Below are 18,484 nucleotides of genomic sequence, written 5' to 3'. Positions count from 1 at the left end.
CCTCGGATTCGCAGTAAGTCTGCTAGAGTGTTTCCCAGCCCTGCGTTCCAGTGGAGTGGCTGATGTGTCTAATAATAGTCCCAGCCCTCTGCGCTGCTCTGCGTGTGTGCTGCTGGCAGCACCAGACCCTGCCGCAGCCCCTCGGTCAGAGACGCTTCTTCACTGAAACACACTGACGCCCTGATGGCCAGAGCGCTTGAGCCATCCAGTCTCTTTCCTCAGCACAGGTTTGTCCCCCCCCCATGATTTTTGGTTCTTTGAGCCTCTTGGCACAGGTGGCACTCGATGAGTGGAGGGGGCGTGCCCCCGAGACCGCCGGAGCCGCTCTCGCCTGGCCGGTTCTCAGCTGACTGCACGCTGCCACGGACGGAACGCCAGTCACAGTCGCCTGGTGACGTGACCCAGGCTCGAACCCGAGACCGCTTTGCAGCCCCAGCACGTTTCAGCCCCGTGGTTTAGGTATCTGTGTAGAGTGGCACCCTGCCAGGCCCCGCCTTACAGATCAGCACCCAGTGAGGGTTCAGACTCGGGACAGGAAGTGAGCGCAACTCGGAGAAGTGCCTGCGCAAGAGGAGGAGGCCATTGTCACCCAGCTGTGCCCCTTCCTCTCTGACACAGCTCGGGGGCTCCCTCTGATCTGGGGAGAGAGACAACAGACCAGCAGAAGCTGTGGAAGTACAGTAAGCGCTCAGGACAGGTCTGGTCAGGAGAGGGTCTGCATGTTTCAACACATCATCCTTTTCTGAAGTTGCTGTCCTGTATGCTTGTATAATAATAAGAATCCACGAATCTCAGATTGAAACCTGGTGATAGCGAGCTGACATGGTAAGACTGTGCTTTACTCTGTCCTGAACAGAGCTGGCCTGCAGTTTTAGACAGCAGTAGTGGTGGGCTGCAGTTTGTTACCAGTTCTTTCAGAACAGCTCAGGTAAGGTTTGATTGTGTGAGACTGGAACAGTTTCTTAGTTAATGAGTGGAAGATGTTTCTGTAGGAAGGTGTTGTGCTGTACACCTGCTGTACACATTTGTCCAGTCGAGACAAATTCTTGAGCCTTTGCGTAAAGAAGTGCCCCCTGTGCTCCTTCCCATAGCCAGTGAGCTGGGTGTGTGAGTGTCTTTCAGGAAGGTGAATATCTGTATCAGGTCCCCACATAGTCTCCTCTGCTCAAGATTGAAGACGTTGATTTCCTTCAGCCTGGCCCCACTGGACACTCCCTTTAGACCCCGAATGTGTCTGGCTGCTCTTCTCTGGACTGATTCCAGCGTAGTGCTCTCTTTTCTACAATGTGGTGATCAAAAGTGTTGACAGAATTTTAAATTATGCCTTGCTAGCACATTACCTGTACAGCTGTAACGGAACCATCAAATTTTGCAGTTCAGTTTGGCCCTTTTAACAGTGTATCCTGACAGGGCCTCAGCCATTCCACAGTGAGCTCATCTGGCTGGAACGGTGTCCTGCTGCTATCCGGTGGTGCTGGGACACGATGTGAGAGTGTCCCCATGTGTGGCAGTGTGCCAACGGCCCCTCGTTAACCTCCAGCTGCCATTCAGACGAGCATCTGTTCACAGTGATGATGGTAGCTCTGTATGTGTGAACTGCCATACAGCAGTCAGAGCGCTGTTTATCAGTCTTGTTTATGACACTCTTTGGCATGAAGCAGTCTGTACAGCATCAGTCAGCCACGACACTGCCCCTGTGTGCCACCTCTGACAGGAGCTGCAGGTCTCGTGAGCCTGAGCTCGTCCGTGAACAGTCTGTCACCTCTGTTTCCAGTCTCCAGCTGCTGAGCGTGTAAGGTTAGAGGTTAAACCTGTGAGGCCCCAACTCCCTGATCGGGACATCAAACCCACACTGTCCCCCTGGGCCACTGCTGCTAAATACCAGGGGCTTGATTTAGGGAATTTCACTTTACCGTTTCCTCATGAGTTGGTGTGAATTAAGAGCGAAACACGACCGCGTCACCTGTGAAAGAGCTGAATGAAGTGTCTGATATTGATGGCACCCCTCTGGAAGTGTGTTTAGAAGTTTCTTTTGTAACATCAATGCAGCAGCTTTTAGAACAACCTGTAGAACAAGTTGTGGAGCAATTTTGAAGCGAGATGACCTTGTCTGAAAGGCCAGCAGGAATCCAGACCGATGCCATTCTCCAGTTATCAGTTCCATAAGCCTGTTCCTTTATTACTGTAGATCAGTCAGGGGACATGACTGCACAGCACGCCTATTGACAAACATGGAAATTTAACTAGGCAAAATGACTGTTAACCATTCTGACCATGTCCTAGTATAAGCATTAGAAATCCAGCACTTTCTGGGTGTCAGTAGTGAAGCTTTAAGTTGTTTTGTGCTGACGTGATATGTGAGTTGTTGTTCTGTTGTGAACCAGGGCATTCAGATTCAAATGTGAAAATAAACCAGCAGTCAGTGTGCAGGGTGAGCTGTAAGAGCCCGGTCATGAAAGGTGCTGACTGGCGAGTGTCTTGCTGTGTGGTGTCATGCAGATCTGTTTGCAGTGGTGTGATTGAGGCTCTGCTGGGAGGCTGTCTGTTTGAAACCTGCTTTCTCTCAAAGAACCCCCCCCCCCCACACACACACAATTTTTCCTTCTGAGAAATTCCAAGGGGGGGAGAGTTTTGCAGAGCTCTTTTTTTTCAAGAGCGTTATAATTGGTAGTTTTGAAGAAACGTGAGAGACTTGTCTCGGCCTCTCCTTGCCTCAGATAGGCAGCTGGTATTACAAGCCATGTGAGCTGGGGGTACTTGGGGGTTTCTTACTGCTGCCTTCGTGTGTGGGCATTGGGCATTGTTGTCTGTGGCCTGCTGTCTAATCCCAGTTCAGGTATTGCCAGCTGGGTCTAATAGGAAAACTAGATGGCAAATGAACCTATTTAGAGGAAACTCTGTGAAAGTAGATGTTAAAACATGAACAGAGGGACTGCTGTTCACAAAGGGTTTTGGGAGTAGGAAGCAAGCTTCTCAGGCACGTGGTTGTGGTTGTGGCTGTATCCTGGCTTCTTTCAAGAAACCGCTGGATGAGATCCTCAGATCAAGTAATTACTAACAGCCAAATGAGCCGAATGGACAGCTCCTATTGTTTGTAACCATTCTTGTGCTCCCCAAGATCTCTAAAGATCTCCCAGGAGCTGCACTACATCAGACAGGCGCTCAGAGTTGTGGCGGACTGCCAGCAGGCTCTGAGCCTGGGTTTAGGATTCTGTCTGGTGCTGCAAGAACATGCAGAATACTTTCATCTTGCACAGAGCACAGCTTCCGCAGGGGAGACCAGAGTGTCAGTCAGGCTGGGTGAGAGATTTATTTAAGGTGAGATGCAATAAAAGCCAGCTTGTCTGATTCTAATCAGCAGTTACTATTTGATTAGGCCGGCTGTAATGTGATTGTGACTTTTGTCTGGAGTTGTAAGTCACTGAGGATTTTGTTGAGCAATAAGGGTCACATCTTGGCATTCATTTACCAAACGATAAACATGTTCTTACACAACTTATCTCTCTCTCTCCCCTGCTCTCTGCTTTAAAACACATATCAGATTTGTTTCTGTCAGGCGGAATGACTTATGTGCTGCGCTGTTCCCTTAACTGCAGGGTTAGCCAACACCACCCAAGCCAGCTATTTCAGTAACGCCTGAGTGTTAGGACCTCCCCTAATATGCGATCAGAGGGCTCTGGTGCTCAGAAGGCAGTCAGTCTGCTGGAGACACAGAGGCTGCAGAGATGGGCCAGGTTCTGAGTTGGTTAAGGACCCCTAACGAGAATCAGATGATACAGGATGTGCCCCAAGAGCAGCAGGTAATGTTATTCTGACCAGACAGTTTGGACTGGAGGGGCTTCAGTCTACTGGCTCAACTTCCAAAACAGTGTCCTGGTTGGAATGTGGGAATTGTTTTTTCAGAGCACAGCAGGGTTCTTCTGCAGTGGATTGAAAATCTGGTGAATTTTAATGTGTGCAGTTTGACAGTTGTGCAGTATGTGTCAGTGCGAATGGCTGTTTGTTCTTCTCTGAGTAGTTTGCGATTTGAGCTTTTGGGGATTTTTCAGTTTGCAAAATCTGTGTATGTGCAGGTTTTCATACTTTGGCGTTGGCTGTTTCAGCTTAGAGTGTTTGTGATGTGAACTAAGTCTTTCTGGATACACATCCCCTAATAAGTCAGCTCAATGGATGTAAACAGGAAATTGCACGGGGACACATATTAGGGTTGTACCGTCACAACATTAATAGACCGAAATCTGACAGTTTGCCTCACCGTCCTTACTGGGATGGTTAATTAGCAAAGACGGTAACAGTACAAACACAGTGACCAATACAGGCATAACTCTTATAAGATTAGTGCAGCGTAACAAGAAATTTGAGAATTATTCCCTAGAAACATTTTAACTAGTAATATAACAACTTTCTAGCACTATCCAGTTGTGACTTAAACGTGAACATAAAAAGAGCAGAAGACTTTATTTTTCTTTCTTTAAGTCATAGTCTCTGAGCTGCTAGCTGTCAGAGGAACAGTGTATCACAGTCTACTGGATCAACAACCAATTTCCATGTGGTCTGCAGGGCAAAGTCTTCGGATATCGGAGAGCTCTAGAGTCTGCAGACTGTGTCTGGAGATACATTTTCCCTGGAAACCTCCGGCTTTCTGTGTCCATAGGGAAAAACTATTCTGAGTTACACAGCTACACCAAAATCAGATTTCAGTCTCTGTTTACACCTAACACAACGTTCTTAGGCTGTCAGTTTAGTCTGAACTGAATTCTGTTCGCAGTCTGGTAACAAAATGCAGCAACACAATGCTCACTGAGACGCAGCGAAGGACCTGTAGACAAAACCAAAGCAAATGATTCCTAAACTCAGACCCAGAACTGATCTCCTGGTTATCTGTGTGCATTCTAAAGACGTCAGATTTAAATAGTTTGAAAAACAACAGCATGATTACTTGCGCTTTGTCAGAGCGCAGGTGCAGAATGTTCTGTTGCACGCGTGGTCGGACTTCATGTGATTTTGATAGAACATGTCAGATTTAGTCTGCGGATCAGTTGGAGGGTGATGTGAGGGCAGGGAATAATCTGATCGAGTAATGACACGCTGATCTTGAGTAACAGAGGCTGTTCAACCCTGGGGACGCCTGAAGAGAAACCCGCTAGCAGCACAGTTCAGACCTCACTGTGACGGCTTTCTCTGACGAACTGTAGATGGGACACGAGCTGACAGAGAGTCCAGCCCCTCATGGCCAATGGTAGCAAGTGCTGGGATCCTGAAGGATAGCAATAGTGCAACAGGGAATGAATAGTCGATTTATTCTGACTTTATTCCGCCTGGTACATCAGAGGAGACCAGATTCTCGCTGACAGCGACAGCCTGCATCTCTGCACAGCTGGGCCTTTCCCTGGAGCTGTCCTGGCAGTGGCGACAGGTGGCCTGCTCTGCCCAGAGCCCCCTCTGCCTCAGCACCTGCCTGGGAGAAGGCAGCTCGATCTGCACGACAGTGCAGGACAGTCAGATTGGGCTGCACACCTGCTCTTCACGTAGTCATCACAGCTGTAAGAGTCTGAATGAGCTTTCTTTAATGATTTCATTGACGAAGGTGTGCCCGGCAGCACAGTGTGCTTTCTTAGAGGCTTAACAAATCCAGGCGATTGCTCACTCGGTTATCTCTGATTGTGTTGCTTAACAACAGGAGGTGCTGTACTACCTACTGAGACTACAGAGGCTGGTCTCACTGCAGTGTGCTACAGTATAAAAGGTGCTGCCAGAACTACGCCCTCTACTAAAGATACTGCAAGAAACAGGTGTGGCATTTCTAGAAACACCGCATTTCTCTAGGTACAGACATTGCAGCCTTTGCTTTGGCAAGGGTGGGATTCTGAGATTTTTAAAGAGTCCTTTTGTATCATTTCCCTCTTTGTCACAACATGATCCTGTTTGCAAGTGCGGTAGTGTCTGCCAGACAGCAGAGCCCTTCAGCATGTGAGGTTTCCAGGTGCTCGAGTTGTACTTTTGAAGTGTCACTGACTCGTCTTTCCTTCATCTGCTTAGTGTGTGGCCGACTACTTAGCTGACAGCAGCGTTTCCACCAGGATGCCACTGTAGGTGGCGCTGATGGACCAGTAGGTGGTGCTGTTCCCTCTGCACCGGAATTGTCTTATCAGAGCCCCAGTATTGTCGCTGGGCACACTGTGTTAAAGGACGTACAGATAAAAATAAGCTCCTAATTACTTGGTCATGAAAGATGACATGGCTGTTTGTAACAGTAGGCTTGTTAACCCTTGTGTCCTTACTAAACTCTGGTCTCTGATCTGGCCTCCCTTAATCCACCTGGTGAATCGGCTCTCTCTCCTCCCTCTGATGATCTGTGTGCAGTGGGGCAGCTGTGTGTCACACACAGGCGGGGCTGCACTTCAGAGGCTGATGAAAAGAGCTGTATCCATGCATTCATTTAATATTCCAATTAAACAGTAAGATTTCATTTACACGGGATTGTGTGTCCTATATTACAGTGATATATTGATATACAGTGATAGGGGCTCTCCGGTCCCTCCCCGCGCCCCACGCCCCGGCTCGTCGGGGGCTCTCCGGGGCTCTGGACCACCGCGTGGCGCCATCACCTCCTGGCTCACACCCCCACCAGCTGCGGGGAGACCGAGGAAGCGTGGGCCGACTCCTGCGAGCTGCTGGGGTTTGAGCAACAGCCCCGCGAGCCTGCAGCTGCCTGGGCAGCCACAGGGGGCGCTGCGCTTCTGAGAGAGAGCCCTGGCCGACTAGCCCCGCTCCCCTCGCCTTGGCCGAACTCGTCGTTTCCGGCGCCCTTCTGAGCCCTCGCCTGGTCACGGTCTGATGAAAAGCTCTCACGGGTGGCTGGTTGTTACTGTTGCCTGTCAGGACTCCCAGCATGCCTGTGCTGGGTGCACGCAACACGCGCCTCCAGCCCGTGCAGATATCTTGTTGAAACTGCTGGCAGGAATAAGCCAGCAGCCCGAGGGAGATCCACTGCGGGCCAAGCCGTGTGCCTGCGGGACGGGAATCAAGTTGAACAGGCTCTGGGATTAGTGCTCGTCGGGCAGGGTCGCCTGCTGCTCTGCTTGAGGGACGGATGAGGCTGAACGCTCTGCGGCTGTGATGTTGAGTGACGAGACGCTCGTTTTGATTTGTTATTAGCAGAACAGAGGAGAGTCCGCTCTTTCAGCCTGATTGGTAGTTGGTAGCTGATTGATCCAAGATCCATCCGGCTGTTTCTTGAAACTGAGAAGTTGGTTTCAGACTCCCACAACCCTTTGCGTAAAGACATGCCTCCTGTTCCCCATTTTCGCAGCACTTCCACATAATGTTGGCTTTCTAGCTGGGAAACAGGATCAGCACATGGGAAGTTGGCAGCGATGTCAGATAAGTGCCGATAACTGCTGGAAAGCAAGAGCTGTAGTGAGTCAACAGTGCTCGGCTGCATCACGTGACGGGAGAGCAGGGCCGATCCCTGCTGAGGCCTTCAATCTGCAGCAGCCTCAGCGTCACAGGGCCTGTTTTCACAACTGTCAGCCTTGTGCTTACAAGCGGTTTTTAGTTCCAAATATTTTCTGAACCCCACCCCCCTCAGAAGGAATACATAAGCAATCGGTATTTCTTATTTTAAAAACTGATGTGCATCCAGAAATAATAATGTGAAAGCTGTAGTCAAGCACAGTGAAATCGTGTAGGAAATCTAGTGAAGTATCTGGAGTTTGAGCAAAGCATGACAAGAATTGGCAGTCCCTGGCGCAGGAGAGTGAGACAGTGAATACCCCTGTCCTGGGCAGAGTGAGTCCCTGGTGCAGGAGAGTGAGACAGTGAATACCCCTGTCCTGGGCAGAGCGAGCCCCTGGCGCAGGAGAGTGAGACAGTGAATACCCCTGTCCCGGGCAGAGTGAGTCCCTGGTGCAGGAGAGTGAGACAGTGAATACCCCTGTCCCGGGCAGAGTGAGCCCCTGGCGCAGGAGAGTGAGACAGTGAATACCCCTGTCCTGGGCAGAGCGAGCCCCTGGTGCAGGAGAGTGAGACAGTGAATACCCCTGTCCTGGGCAGAGTGAATTTATGCATTTAAATTCCACAGATGTGCATCAGGGATTTTCTTTATGAATTTGTGGAAAGCACAAACACTAAATATACCGTATAGACAATAGTTTGTTTATTTGTCCTCTGCTGTGTCATGGCCAAGTGTCATGGCTTTCACAGATGGTTTGCTGAATATGTTTCTTTTTGAGAAGGCAACACGTCTCTGCTTGCAGATCGCAGCTCGCTTTGGGAAGGGTGGGGCGCAGAGGCTGGGCTGCTGGCAGTGTGGGGAGCTCAGCTCACATTCCTCTGGGGTGACTGTCCCTGCACCTACTGGAGACTCTGGGCTTTGCAGCCTGTTTCATCGTTTTCCACCAGGTGTCCTCCATGCAGGACCCTGCTGGTATTTGTCTAGAAACTAATACATTTAGTGCTGCAGGCTGTGCTCTGGAGAGCCTGTGCCTCTGCACTGCGCTGCTATTTACTGCCTCTGTCCAGGGGGCGGGACACAGGCCCTGTGAGCCAATGGCCTGGACTGCTGAACTGACTTCTGGGATACAGGGAGGAGCCTGTGAGGCAGAGTTCTGCTCAAGTTGTTATTATGGGTAACTCTGGATTGCACAGTGAAGTGTGAAAAGCTGGGAGTCAAGGTAGCCTTCTGCTTTGTCCAGTGCGGGGAGTATCTGTGGAAGTATACTGAGAGAGCCACTCACTGATGGTATGTACTGTGGGGCTGTCAGGTCTGCAGGCTGCTGATTGATCCTGTTCATGTAGCTGGCACAGAGCGTAGTGTTGAGGAAATGTGGCGTATCTGCTGTAGTGCAGAGCTGACTAGGCACAGGATGTGAGGCACTGAGAGCTGCTGCACATGACAGACTGAATTTATCTCCTAGAGTGCCAGAGAGGGTACAGCATGTTTCAGAAAGATGAGTGAGTCTGCATGACGGTGTCTTTCCAGCAAAGTGCGGGAGGAAGTTCAGATTCGCCCCGTCCTGTTCCACTGTGCCCACAAACCTTTCTGTTGCTGGATGTGAAAGAGTCTGGGCTGGATTTCAGCCCTAATCACTGCTGTTAGCTAAAAGTTCTTGGCAAAAGTTGCATTATAGCTTTTGGCCCTCCTTCTTGTTTCTAGATTCAGGTCGGCGAATGAAGGTGTTTTTGGTTAGTTACGTGTTAAAAACTGTCCCTGTTGCTCAGCCCCGCAGGGGAACGCGAGTCACAGTCTGAAATACAGCAGCCGCCCCAAAAAGGGAATTTGTAAGAAACTCTGTGAATCGCTTTTGCTATCAAAGCGCGTCTCCCCACTGCTGTTCGAGTGCAGAAAGCCGTCGCACTGTGTCCCTCTCTGCTTGTGCCCCTGGGGTGGAGGAGCCCGGTATCTTCATGTCTCCGTTCTGACGGAGGGTGGGGAGGGCGGGGAGGGCAGGTTTTCAGAGTTACTCATCGCTGCCGAAAAGAGCAGAAGTGCTTCAGTGCTTTTGTTTTCAGCCAGCATTCATCTCCAAACCCTTCAGATCAAAACAGGGCTGTGAGCCTTGATATTCTGTAAATACACAGCAGGCAACATCAAGTATTTCATCTCCCGTGCGAGCAGATCCTTTTTGTTGTGTTGTGGAGAAATGTGGGAGTGTGTGACCCTGCTGCCTGGGTGTGACTCTTCTCTTCTGTGGTTCACGTCAGCTGTTGTGTTTCATCTGAATGCAAAGAAAAGCTTCATTTTCCTGGTTTTAGTCTTTTTGTAATGATTCAGATATATTTTAATTTGTAGATTGTGGAGCTACCAGTACCTTTTGTTAGGCGCTGTTGCTGGTTGCTAGATATGATAAAGAGGCGGTAAGGGCTTGAGATAACACCATTATTGATGCTGTGATTGTCAGTACTGTGTGATAATATCGTTATTGATCATTCAATAGTCAGGGTTATTGGATAACACCATTATTGATGCTGTGGTTGTCAGCACTGTGTGATAATATCGTTATTGATCATTCAATAGTCAGGGTTATTGGATAACACCATTATTGATACTGTGATTGTCAGCACTGTGTGATAATATCGTTATTGATCATTCAATAGTCAGGGTTATGTGATAACACCATTATTGGTACTGTGGTTGTCAGCACTGTGTGATAATATTGTGATTGATATGGTGAGTAAGGTGATTACAAACTAATGTGCCAGCGTTTAGGTGATTTTATTCTGATTGCACGTTTTTGTTAAAATATGTCTCAGGATAGATTCTCTTCTCATATGTGTTTGACAATCGGAGCCCACGTATTCTCCGAGACATGCGGGATCCTGGGCAGGTGGTCTCCTCTCGGTCTCTCCGGGGTCAGTGGGCTCGTACCCACGATCCCCTGACGCGCGCGCCCACGGTCCTGGCACCACTCTCGGATCAGCTGAGTCTCCCGGCGCAGGGGGGACGTGCTTTCAATGAGCAGCTTTCTTAAGAACGAATGGGACTGGAGCCGTTTCCACAATAAGAAAAGAAAACAGACTGGAGTTCTGACCTTTTGCCTTGTTACCCACAGAGTGCGACAGGGGAGAGAGGAGTTTTATTGCTGCCAGTTCTTGAGACGTGCTCCACTGGTCATGGCTTTCTTTGTGCCCAGAGGCAGAGATTAGCGAGAGAATGGGCCACACGTCTGTTGGGGTAACCAAATACAGAGCTGTGCCCCAGCACACACTGGGGATGTGTTCAGCACAATTGTACCCCACTAGGACTGATGTAGAAGGGAGGTTTGGTTCTGGGTCTGGGAAATATAGTATGAGCAATCTCGAAAGAAGTATTCTGTGGCATTTGTTCTTTTTCTTGATAACACTGATAAAACTGCAGAAAATTAAATGAACTGCGTTCATGCAGTGTGAGAATGAAATGTTCAGACTAACGTAGTTTCACCCTTTTTTTACCAGTACTGTGTAGTACCACGCATGACTTTTTTTAAAGGTTTTTATTGTTTTTTGTTCTGTTTTCTGCTGAGATGATTTCCACTGTTGCTTTGCTCTGTTTAATGCTGTGTCAAAGGCATTCCACTCTAAATATCTTCTTGCACTGCTGCTTATGCTCTGCTTAGTAAAGGTCTTACTATAAGTGTAACGGCAACATATTTTCTGAATCAAAGGAGAATGAATCAATGTAAAGCAGGTATTACTGTACTGAAATTCAGTTGTTGTTCATTTGAAAGCACAGTTGATAAACCAGGAACATCGGGTACAAGTTTAGTTGATACAAAAAAACCTAGCAGACGTCCTCAGAATGAACACTGAAACACCAATCGGGGTGTATTTTTAAAGCTGAGAACAGGAGGCACTTCTTTACGCAAATGTAGTTGAAGCTGATTCCCTGCATTCTTTCACGAAACGGCCGGCTGGACCAATTGGACTGCTAACGACCACACAGACGAGATGGGCTGACTGGCTCCCCTGGCCTGTGGGTCAGGGTAGAGAGAGACCTTACTGTCCGCTGCTGTGGAAATTCGTCTTTGTCCACCCACAGAATTACAAAACACACAGGCGCAACATAAGATCACATGAAATCACAACAGCAGTGTGTGATACATAAATAGATGGGTAAATAAATAGGTAGAGAGGGGAACACGCCTTCATTGAGTAGTTTTATTGCAGAGGGGACAAAAGACTCCTTATAAATGTTTTTATTTGAATTTGGTCCCCTATACTGTCTCCCTGATGTGGGTATTGTGAATTGGATGGGAGTATTATGTACAGGACAGCCTGGACTGCTCTGCATGGGGCTGATGTTCCACATCGCTGGAATCTCTTGGTGAAGTGCGTCTTCTGTGCGTCAAGCTCTCCACAGCTGCCACAGGGACCTGACTTGTTCCGAATTCTGTCTTCTACTGAAGTGCTCTGATTGATGGCATCCTAGCGTATCTGTTAGTAAAACCGAGGTGTTTAGGCATAAGCAAGAGGAACCTCCTGTCTCTCTGGCTCTGCAGCAGAATGCAGTCTGTGCACCCTGAGGAGTGGGGTGGGCTCACACATCTCTCTCGGCGCCTGTGTCCTCTGTTGCTGTGCAGTTTAAAGGTTGAGGCTTTGCTCCGATTGTTGAGCATTTTCTGAATTGTGTGGCTTCTCTCATCTCTGCAGTAGAGTGACACTGCTCTAAACACGCCTTTGATCGAACTTGAAGAAAGCCCTCTCCCTGCAGATTCATGTAGCAGAGCTGCTAATTCCTCAGCCCAGTGCAAACACGCAGGCAGGCTGGGAGCTGCTCAGAGGGAGTGGAGAGGACTCTTCAGGGCAGGCAGGGCTGTAATGTTTGCACAAATGCCTTTTGCGCTACATGAGCTGCTGTTGACAGCAGCAGTGAGTTCTCATGCACACCTTTCGGCTGTGGGAAAGAAGGGATTTTGCTTCAGATTGTGTGTGAGAGGCTCGTGCAGCACTGCAGCCGCTGGTGGTAACACACACAGAGAAGGCAGTGTGTGGCCCACTGACCCCGTGTGGCTGATGATCAGTTACTGACATGCCGTTGGCTGTTCCTCGAGACCCAAGCGCTGGCAATCCAAGATTAGCACACAATGCTGCTGCCTGACCTTGCCCCCTCTCTTTCAAGGGCTCGGCCACAGTGTGCACCACCGAGAACCCAGGGCTGTAGAGTTTGTATGATACTTAGCGGCTAATTTAATCCCAGGATCTCCTCCAGCCGTTCCTTGAAAGAAGTCAAAGTATCAACTTCAACAACATGTCTGGGCAGCTTGTTCCATCCTGCCACAACCCTTGGTATAAAGCAGTCCCTCCTGTTCTCATTTGTATGTGCATTAACCTGTGGTTCCCACCCTTGCCCTCTGGGCCATGAGCTCCAGCCTCTTCTTTCAAAGCAGCTGTTGGGTTGTGGTGTAAACAGACCTGAGGCACAGAAGCCAAATGTCATGTAAATGTTAGAGTAGAGTTGTTTTTTATACCAGAGAAGCTCAATGGGCTTTCTCTTGCTTGTCGCCTTTATGTTCTTGTTAGAAGTCTTCCACAGCACAGGTAGTGCTGATCACTGTTCATTTTGAACTCTGTGTCCAATGAATTGTGTCAGTAGCATTACATTAGTGCTTTAGGTTGTGGCTTTCCGGATATTGTGCACACATTTCCCAGCTTATTTTGGAAGGAGGAAGATATTTAAGAGCATTTTCAGAATGAAAGCTGTACGTGACTGATGGCTGGTCCAGTTCCTGTATAAGAGACGACCTGCTCGAGTATTAGAAGATGTGGTTCCAACTTGCCTGACCATAGATCTACATGAAACACGCATTCAGACAGAGCAGTACACAAATGTAATATCGATACAACTTCGATAGAACATCATATGAAGATTATGGTGCATCTCATTTTGTGGAAGTCATATGAACAACACTGCTCAGGATTGTGTGAAATCTTGTGTAACATTGTCTTCAGGTGTGATCTTACTGAAAGCAATGAAAAGGAATTAAGATTCTTGCTGATGATTGCGAGGCGTTTGGTTAAATCTGGGTGTTTTACCCCACAGGTACGAGTCCCTCATCCCCTGAAGGTGAATGTCTCATCTCTCCACATCGCTTTAAATTCTAACATTGATGGGTGAAATGTGTCTTGTCAAAATCCTCTTCACCCCTCTTGTCTCTTTGGCTAAACTCTCTGCTCGCCTCTCAGGCCCTGGTGTCAGAGGAGTAAACTCTGTGTGCTGTCTGTCCTGCCCAATTCCTGTTGGTCAGCTCAGGTTGGTTACATGGATTGCGATGTAAGGCTGTATCTTTGTGCAGAGAAGACCCGCTGGAGGAATATACAGTAGGTGATGCAGGAGGCACAGGGGGTTGGTGTTAGGAATGACTTCAAAGCTGGTCAGACTGGCGTTTCTGCTTGCTGCTTCATGAGGTTTAGTTTTCCATTTCAGAAGGTCATTCTGGTTCACCTTTAATTTGTTTCATGCTCATAGTTAAGATTCCTGGGGTACAGACCGTAATTCAAGTTCCTCCTGATAGAGGTGTGAGCATTTTTGTAAAGTCTTGTTAGACAACAGTTTGTCTGTAGGGATTTTTTCCAGATTAACAAACACAAGGCTGAAGGAATGATGAGGTGAAAAGTGCTTTGTTATTTTATGCACTGTGGCCTGCAGCAGCCTCTCGCAGAGGGCAGTGTTGTTTCCTAGTTACACTCCTGTGAGAGGACATGCCTGAACACCAGCTTGTTGACTTCATGGGCTTAGAGAAACCTCAAAGCACCTCACGACCAGACATGAAGCTCAGACCATTCCTACCCACAGAACAGTGGATCTTTGTGTGCACGAGGTACAGGTTAAAGGAAGATGTTGACTGATGAACAGGAGCAGAAGTACTGTACACCCTGGCACTGGGCATGTTCTCTGAGCACTGGTGATAAAACAGACTCATTTACCAGTCTGTCTGTGGTCTGGCCCAGCCCCTCTCCACCCTGATATGTACCCATTGTGTGAGCAGGGGAGGGCCTGTGTGGTGGCTCTCTGATTAAGCTCCTGGGCGTGGTGGAACAGCACAATAAATCTTATCTTATCTTATCTTATCACTGGCTGCTCTGTTTGAAAGCCTGTTCCTGCCCTGGAGAGGCCCTAACTCAGAGCCGTGGTGGGGTCTCATGGCCCTCGGCACTCCCTGTGGGTCGGTGGATTTTACTGGTGACGGGTGTCGCCAGAGTGTTGAGCTCTTCAGAGATGGAGTCACAAAGCTGACAGCCGAATTCCAGTGACTGGAGTCAGTGAGCGGGCGTCTGTGATGGTGCAGCCGACGCTGGTATCTTTAAAAAAACGTCTGGGTAAGATCCTCCAATCGGCACCGGTGGTGGTACTTTACACAAAGGGCTGTGGGGGTGTGGAACAAGCTGCCCAGTCCTGTTGTCAAAACTAATATGATGTCTTAATAATAATATCCTTGGGTCGATTACCTACTGGAAATCAAGCAAGCTAAATGGGCTATTCAGCTTTTTTTTTAACTTTATATGATGGAAGAATTTGCAAAAGGATATTTGCAAAATATGCTTTACTTTCATCTTTCAAATATGTTTTCTCCATATAATTACTGACATCATAAATGGGAGGTTACACATGGAAATAAAGTTAGTAAAAACAAAACAAACGGGTAATAATCCCAACAAAAAGATTGCTTCATCTTCTTTCCCAAAATCAAATCTGATCTTAATGGAGTCAGAAATCGAGTCCATGTTGTCAGTATCTGACACACCTGTAGCCTGAGAGGAATGGTGATCTTTCTCATGATATAAGTCTCCTTCACAGCATTGATCCATTTGCTCAGATGTTGGAGGCTCTTAGTAAACCATTTTCTTGTGATAAATTTCTTACTGGCAGCTAAAAGAATTTCCAGTACACTGTATATCTATCCAGGCTCGACCAGGTGTATCCAGTCCTCCTCCTGGAAGCTCTTTAAAGCTGTTTACTGGTCCAGGTAAACCAGTGACCAGTTGGCTCTTGTCATCACGAGCAGAGCTGGAATGAAAATCCACAGGCACACCAGGACTGGACACCCCTGGGCTTGACTTTCTTTTACTTTTATGTACAGAGTGTTCTTGGGCATTCCGAGCACTGATGCTCTAACTGTACCTGTTTTAACTAAAAGCCAATAATAATTTAATTTGCATATTAATAGGAAATGGGGAGGTGTTGCTCCATATAGCATTTCTAGCATTTCCATTAAAATGATTAATTTTCCTCCAGTGGTTTTTGTCAGGCAACTGTAGTGCTGATCCTGCGTCCAGATCCGCAGCGCCAGGCCCGGTCAGTGCTGGGCTAGACCCTGCGTCCAGATCCGCAGTGCCAGGCCCGGTCAGTGCTGGGCTAGACCCTGCGTCCAGATCCGCAGTGCCAGGCCCGGTCAGTGCTGGGCTAGGCCCTGCGTCCAGATCCGCAGCGCCAGGCCCGGTCAGTGCTGGGCGAGACCCTGCTTCTAGATCCGCAGTGCCAGGCCCGGTCAGTGCTGGGCTAGGCCCTGCGTCCAGGTCCGCAGTGCCAGGCCCGATCAGTGCTGGGCGAGACCCTGCATCCAGATCCGCAGCGCCAGGCCCGGTCAGTGCTGGGCGAGACCCTGCATCCAGGTCCGCAGTGCCAGGCCCGGTCGGTGCTTAAGAGGAAGACCACTAAGAAAAATGGGGTTGCTGCTGTAGGTGGTGCTGGTGGACCAGTAGGGAGAACTCTTCCCTCTGGGCCAATGCCCCAGAATGGTGACCGGGAGCACCGTGCAGTAGGCAGTGCTGATCTTTGGCTGAGACACTAAGCTCCGGCCTGTGTGCTCAGTACAGATCCCACAGCAGTGTCTGGAAGAGTAGGGGTGTTATCTCAGATAGTCACGTACTGTAGCCATAGTGCACCAGTACACTCCTCACACACCAGATCTCAGTGGGCAGGAGAGCAGAGTGATGAAGCCAGTTCATTGGTAAAGGCCAGGAGGAATTTAGGATTTTGTGTCCAATGTCTGTTAATCAGAAGCATTTGCACTGTAGTATGATTTTAAGGTTAAGAGCTTAAAGTTTTATCTGCTCCTTCTGAAAGAATTGCCAACATATGACTCTACAAAGTTATGAAAGAGGCACTTCTGTACACTAAGGGCTGTAGGGGTCTGGAACAAGATGCTCAAGCATGTTGTTGAAGCTGATACACCAGCGTATTTCAAGACACACCTGGATGAGACGCTGAGATCGATTACAGTAGCTACAAGCAGCCAAACCAGCTAGATGAGGAAGAAGAGAAGCTGCATGAGGAAGGAAGGAATGAGAACGGCCCAGTTTGTTTCCATTGTGACATAAGATCTGTTGATCACCTGCATTCCTCCTCACCCACACGCTCCATCTGCCCTCGCTGAAGAGAGAGGGCTGGCCCATTGTCTGGTAGAAAGTCTGAAATTGCAGCTGGAGATTTGCATCTTCTGCAGTGCCAACACAGTGCTGCCATGCCCCTTGGACATGCACCTTCCTGGCTGCAGTATTTGCCCATGTACTGTATCAACCTGCAGATAGCTTAGCAGCCTGCCTGCAGACAGCGCTCCTTCACGGAGAGGCAGTTTTCCAGAAGGAAGCTCCGGCTCCGGCTGAACCACGTGCCGATCCAGCTGCCCTGTCGGGAAGTGTCGTGTAGTGTCGGGAATCGAACAGGGGCTGTTCGTTTTGGGAAGCTAGCACACACAGCGGCAGGCTGGGTGTTTTTGTACAGCACTTCCTATGTGCAAGTTCTGCACGCTGCTTGACTTCCTGAAAGCTGCCTCAGACGGCCCTGGAAGAGCTCCCTGCGATCAGTTCAGCGTCAGGCGCAGGACGGAGTTTAAACACTCTGCTCGGCCCCATTTCCTCTCTCTGAGAGCTGGGCGTGTCCCCGAGACAAGAATGTGAAGGCACTCCAAGTTTTTTTTCTGTTTTTCTGACTTCATCAGTCTCCTGTTGTGCCAATTGCTAGGCAACGCTTTTAATGCACACAATAATCTTTGATCGGGCTTATGGCCTTGCGGCACCTCAGAGGAGACTCAGTTTTTGGAGAGGTTTTCTGTGGGCTGTGTTTTCTATGTGCTGCATAATTAAAAGCTTTGAGCTTAAGACAGTATCACACATTGTTTAAGGGCTACATGTAGTTGTGCACTGTTAGCTTTTTCTACTTACCATGCTTTCAGGCTCATTCACTGCCACACTCTGCCAAGCTACTTCAGCATGTTAATACTTCACGGCTGCTGCCATCTGGGAAAGTAAGAGTGAATTTGCCTTAGATGACAAGCTGAACTACTGTCCTGTGTGCACAAGATTTAAAAATAAGAGAAGAACCCGTCTTCCTTGTGTGTTTTCTTCAAGTATCCTAAGAACGTACCATCTTGAGTTGTACTTTACTGACTCAGGGCTCTGTGCTTGTCCTCTCCCGTTGTGCCCTCTAGTCCTGGGACAAGAGCTCAGCTGCAGAGACGTAGTGCTGTCCTTTCTCCCACCCCTCATCATTCCTGCCCCAAATCACAGGGCTCAGGGCCAGGCTATCTGCGTGACCCTGCTCTGACTTGTCAGGGTGAAGCATGATAAAGCACAGTGATCTCATTGTAAGGCTTGTAGAGAATGCAGAGCACTGTGAGTTCTGAGGAAGCCCAGGTAAGGGCAGTGGAAACGTGCAGTCCAAGCACAGCACAGCCCTGGGGAACCTCACTTTGACCAGTGGGAGGGGCAATACACAGGTTTCGCCCAGTAAAGATAAATGCTGAAATAGCCTTTTCGGTTGCTCTGTGGTTTAACATGCATTCTCAAGGGCAGTTAGCGTTTTGTCACTCTGGGTTGCAAACAGACTAGTTGGACCAGGTAGCTGTGTACTGGAGCCGCAGGAGTGCGTGTCAGACAGCCACGCCCTGCGCCGCGCCCCTGTTGCCGCCGTGGAGGAGAAGAGGCCACGTCTCCAGCGAGCGTGTTCACACCCCTCTGTCCCGAGGGCCTAGCGAGGGGAGACGCGTGTGTGTGTTTGCATGTGAGT

The 18,484-nt window shown here is 48.9% G+C and overlaps 1 protein-coding gene across 9 annotated transcripts in view; it reads left to right on the top strand.

Annotated features, from left to right (window-relative positions):
* The window catches only part of cast (calpastatin), a 53,527-nt gene that overhangs the window by 13,303 nt on the left and 21,740 nt on the right, over positions 1-18,484 (top strand). The window contains exon 1 of one of the 9 annotated variants that reach the window (XM_088911531.1): positions 3,669-3,800. The exons of 5 other annotated variants lie outside the window; for them this stretch is intronic. In XM_088911531.1, coding sequence (XP_088767657.1) covers positions 3,726-3,800 — 75 coding nt within the window. In that variant the 5' untranslated portion in view covers positions 3,669-3,725. Of the gene's footprint in view, positions 1-3,668; positions 3,801-8,589; positions 8,744-18,484 lie in introns of those variants that run through there. 3 more of the 9 variants (XM_088911536.1, XM_088911533.1, XM_088911535.1) reach the window with 3 other exon arrangements.

The sequence above is a fragment of the Atractosteus spatula genome, chromosome 3 (assembly GCF_055471065.1).
Source record: "Atractosteus spatula isolate fAtrSpa1 chromosome 3, fAtrSpa1.hap1, whole genome shotgun sequence".
NCBI classification, from domain to species: Eukaryota; Metazoa; Chordata; class Actinopteri; order Semionotiformes; family Lepisosteidae; genus Atractosteus; species Atractosteus spatula.
Note: the sequence above shows the minus strand (reverse complement) of the source record. Positions and strands in the feature narration are given on the sequence as shown.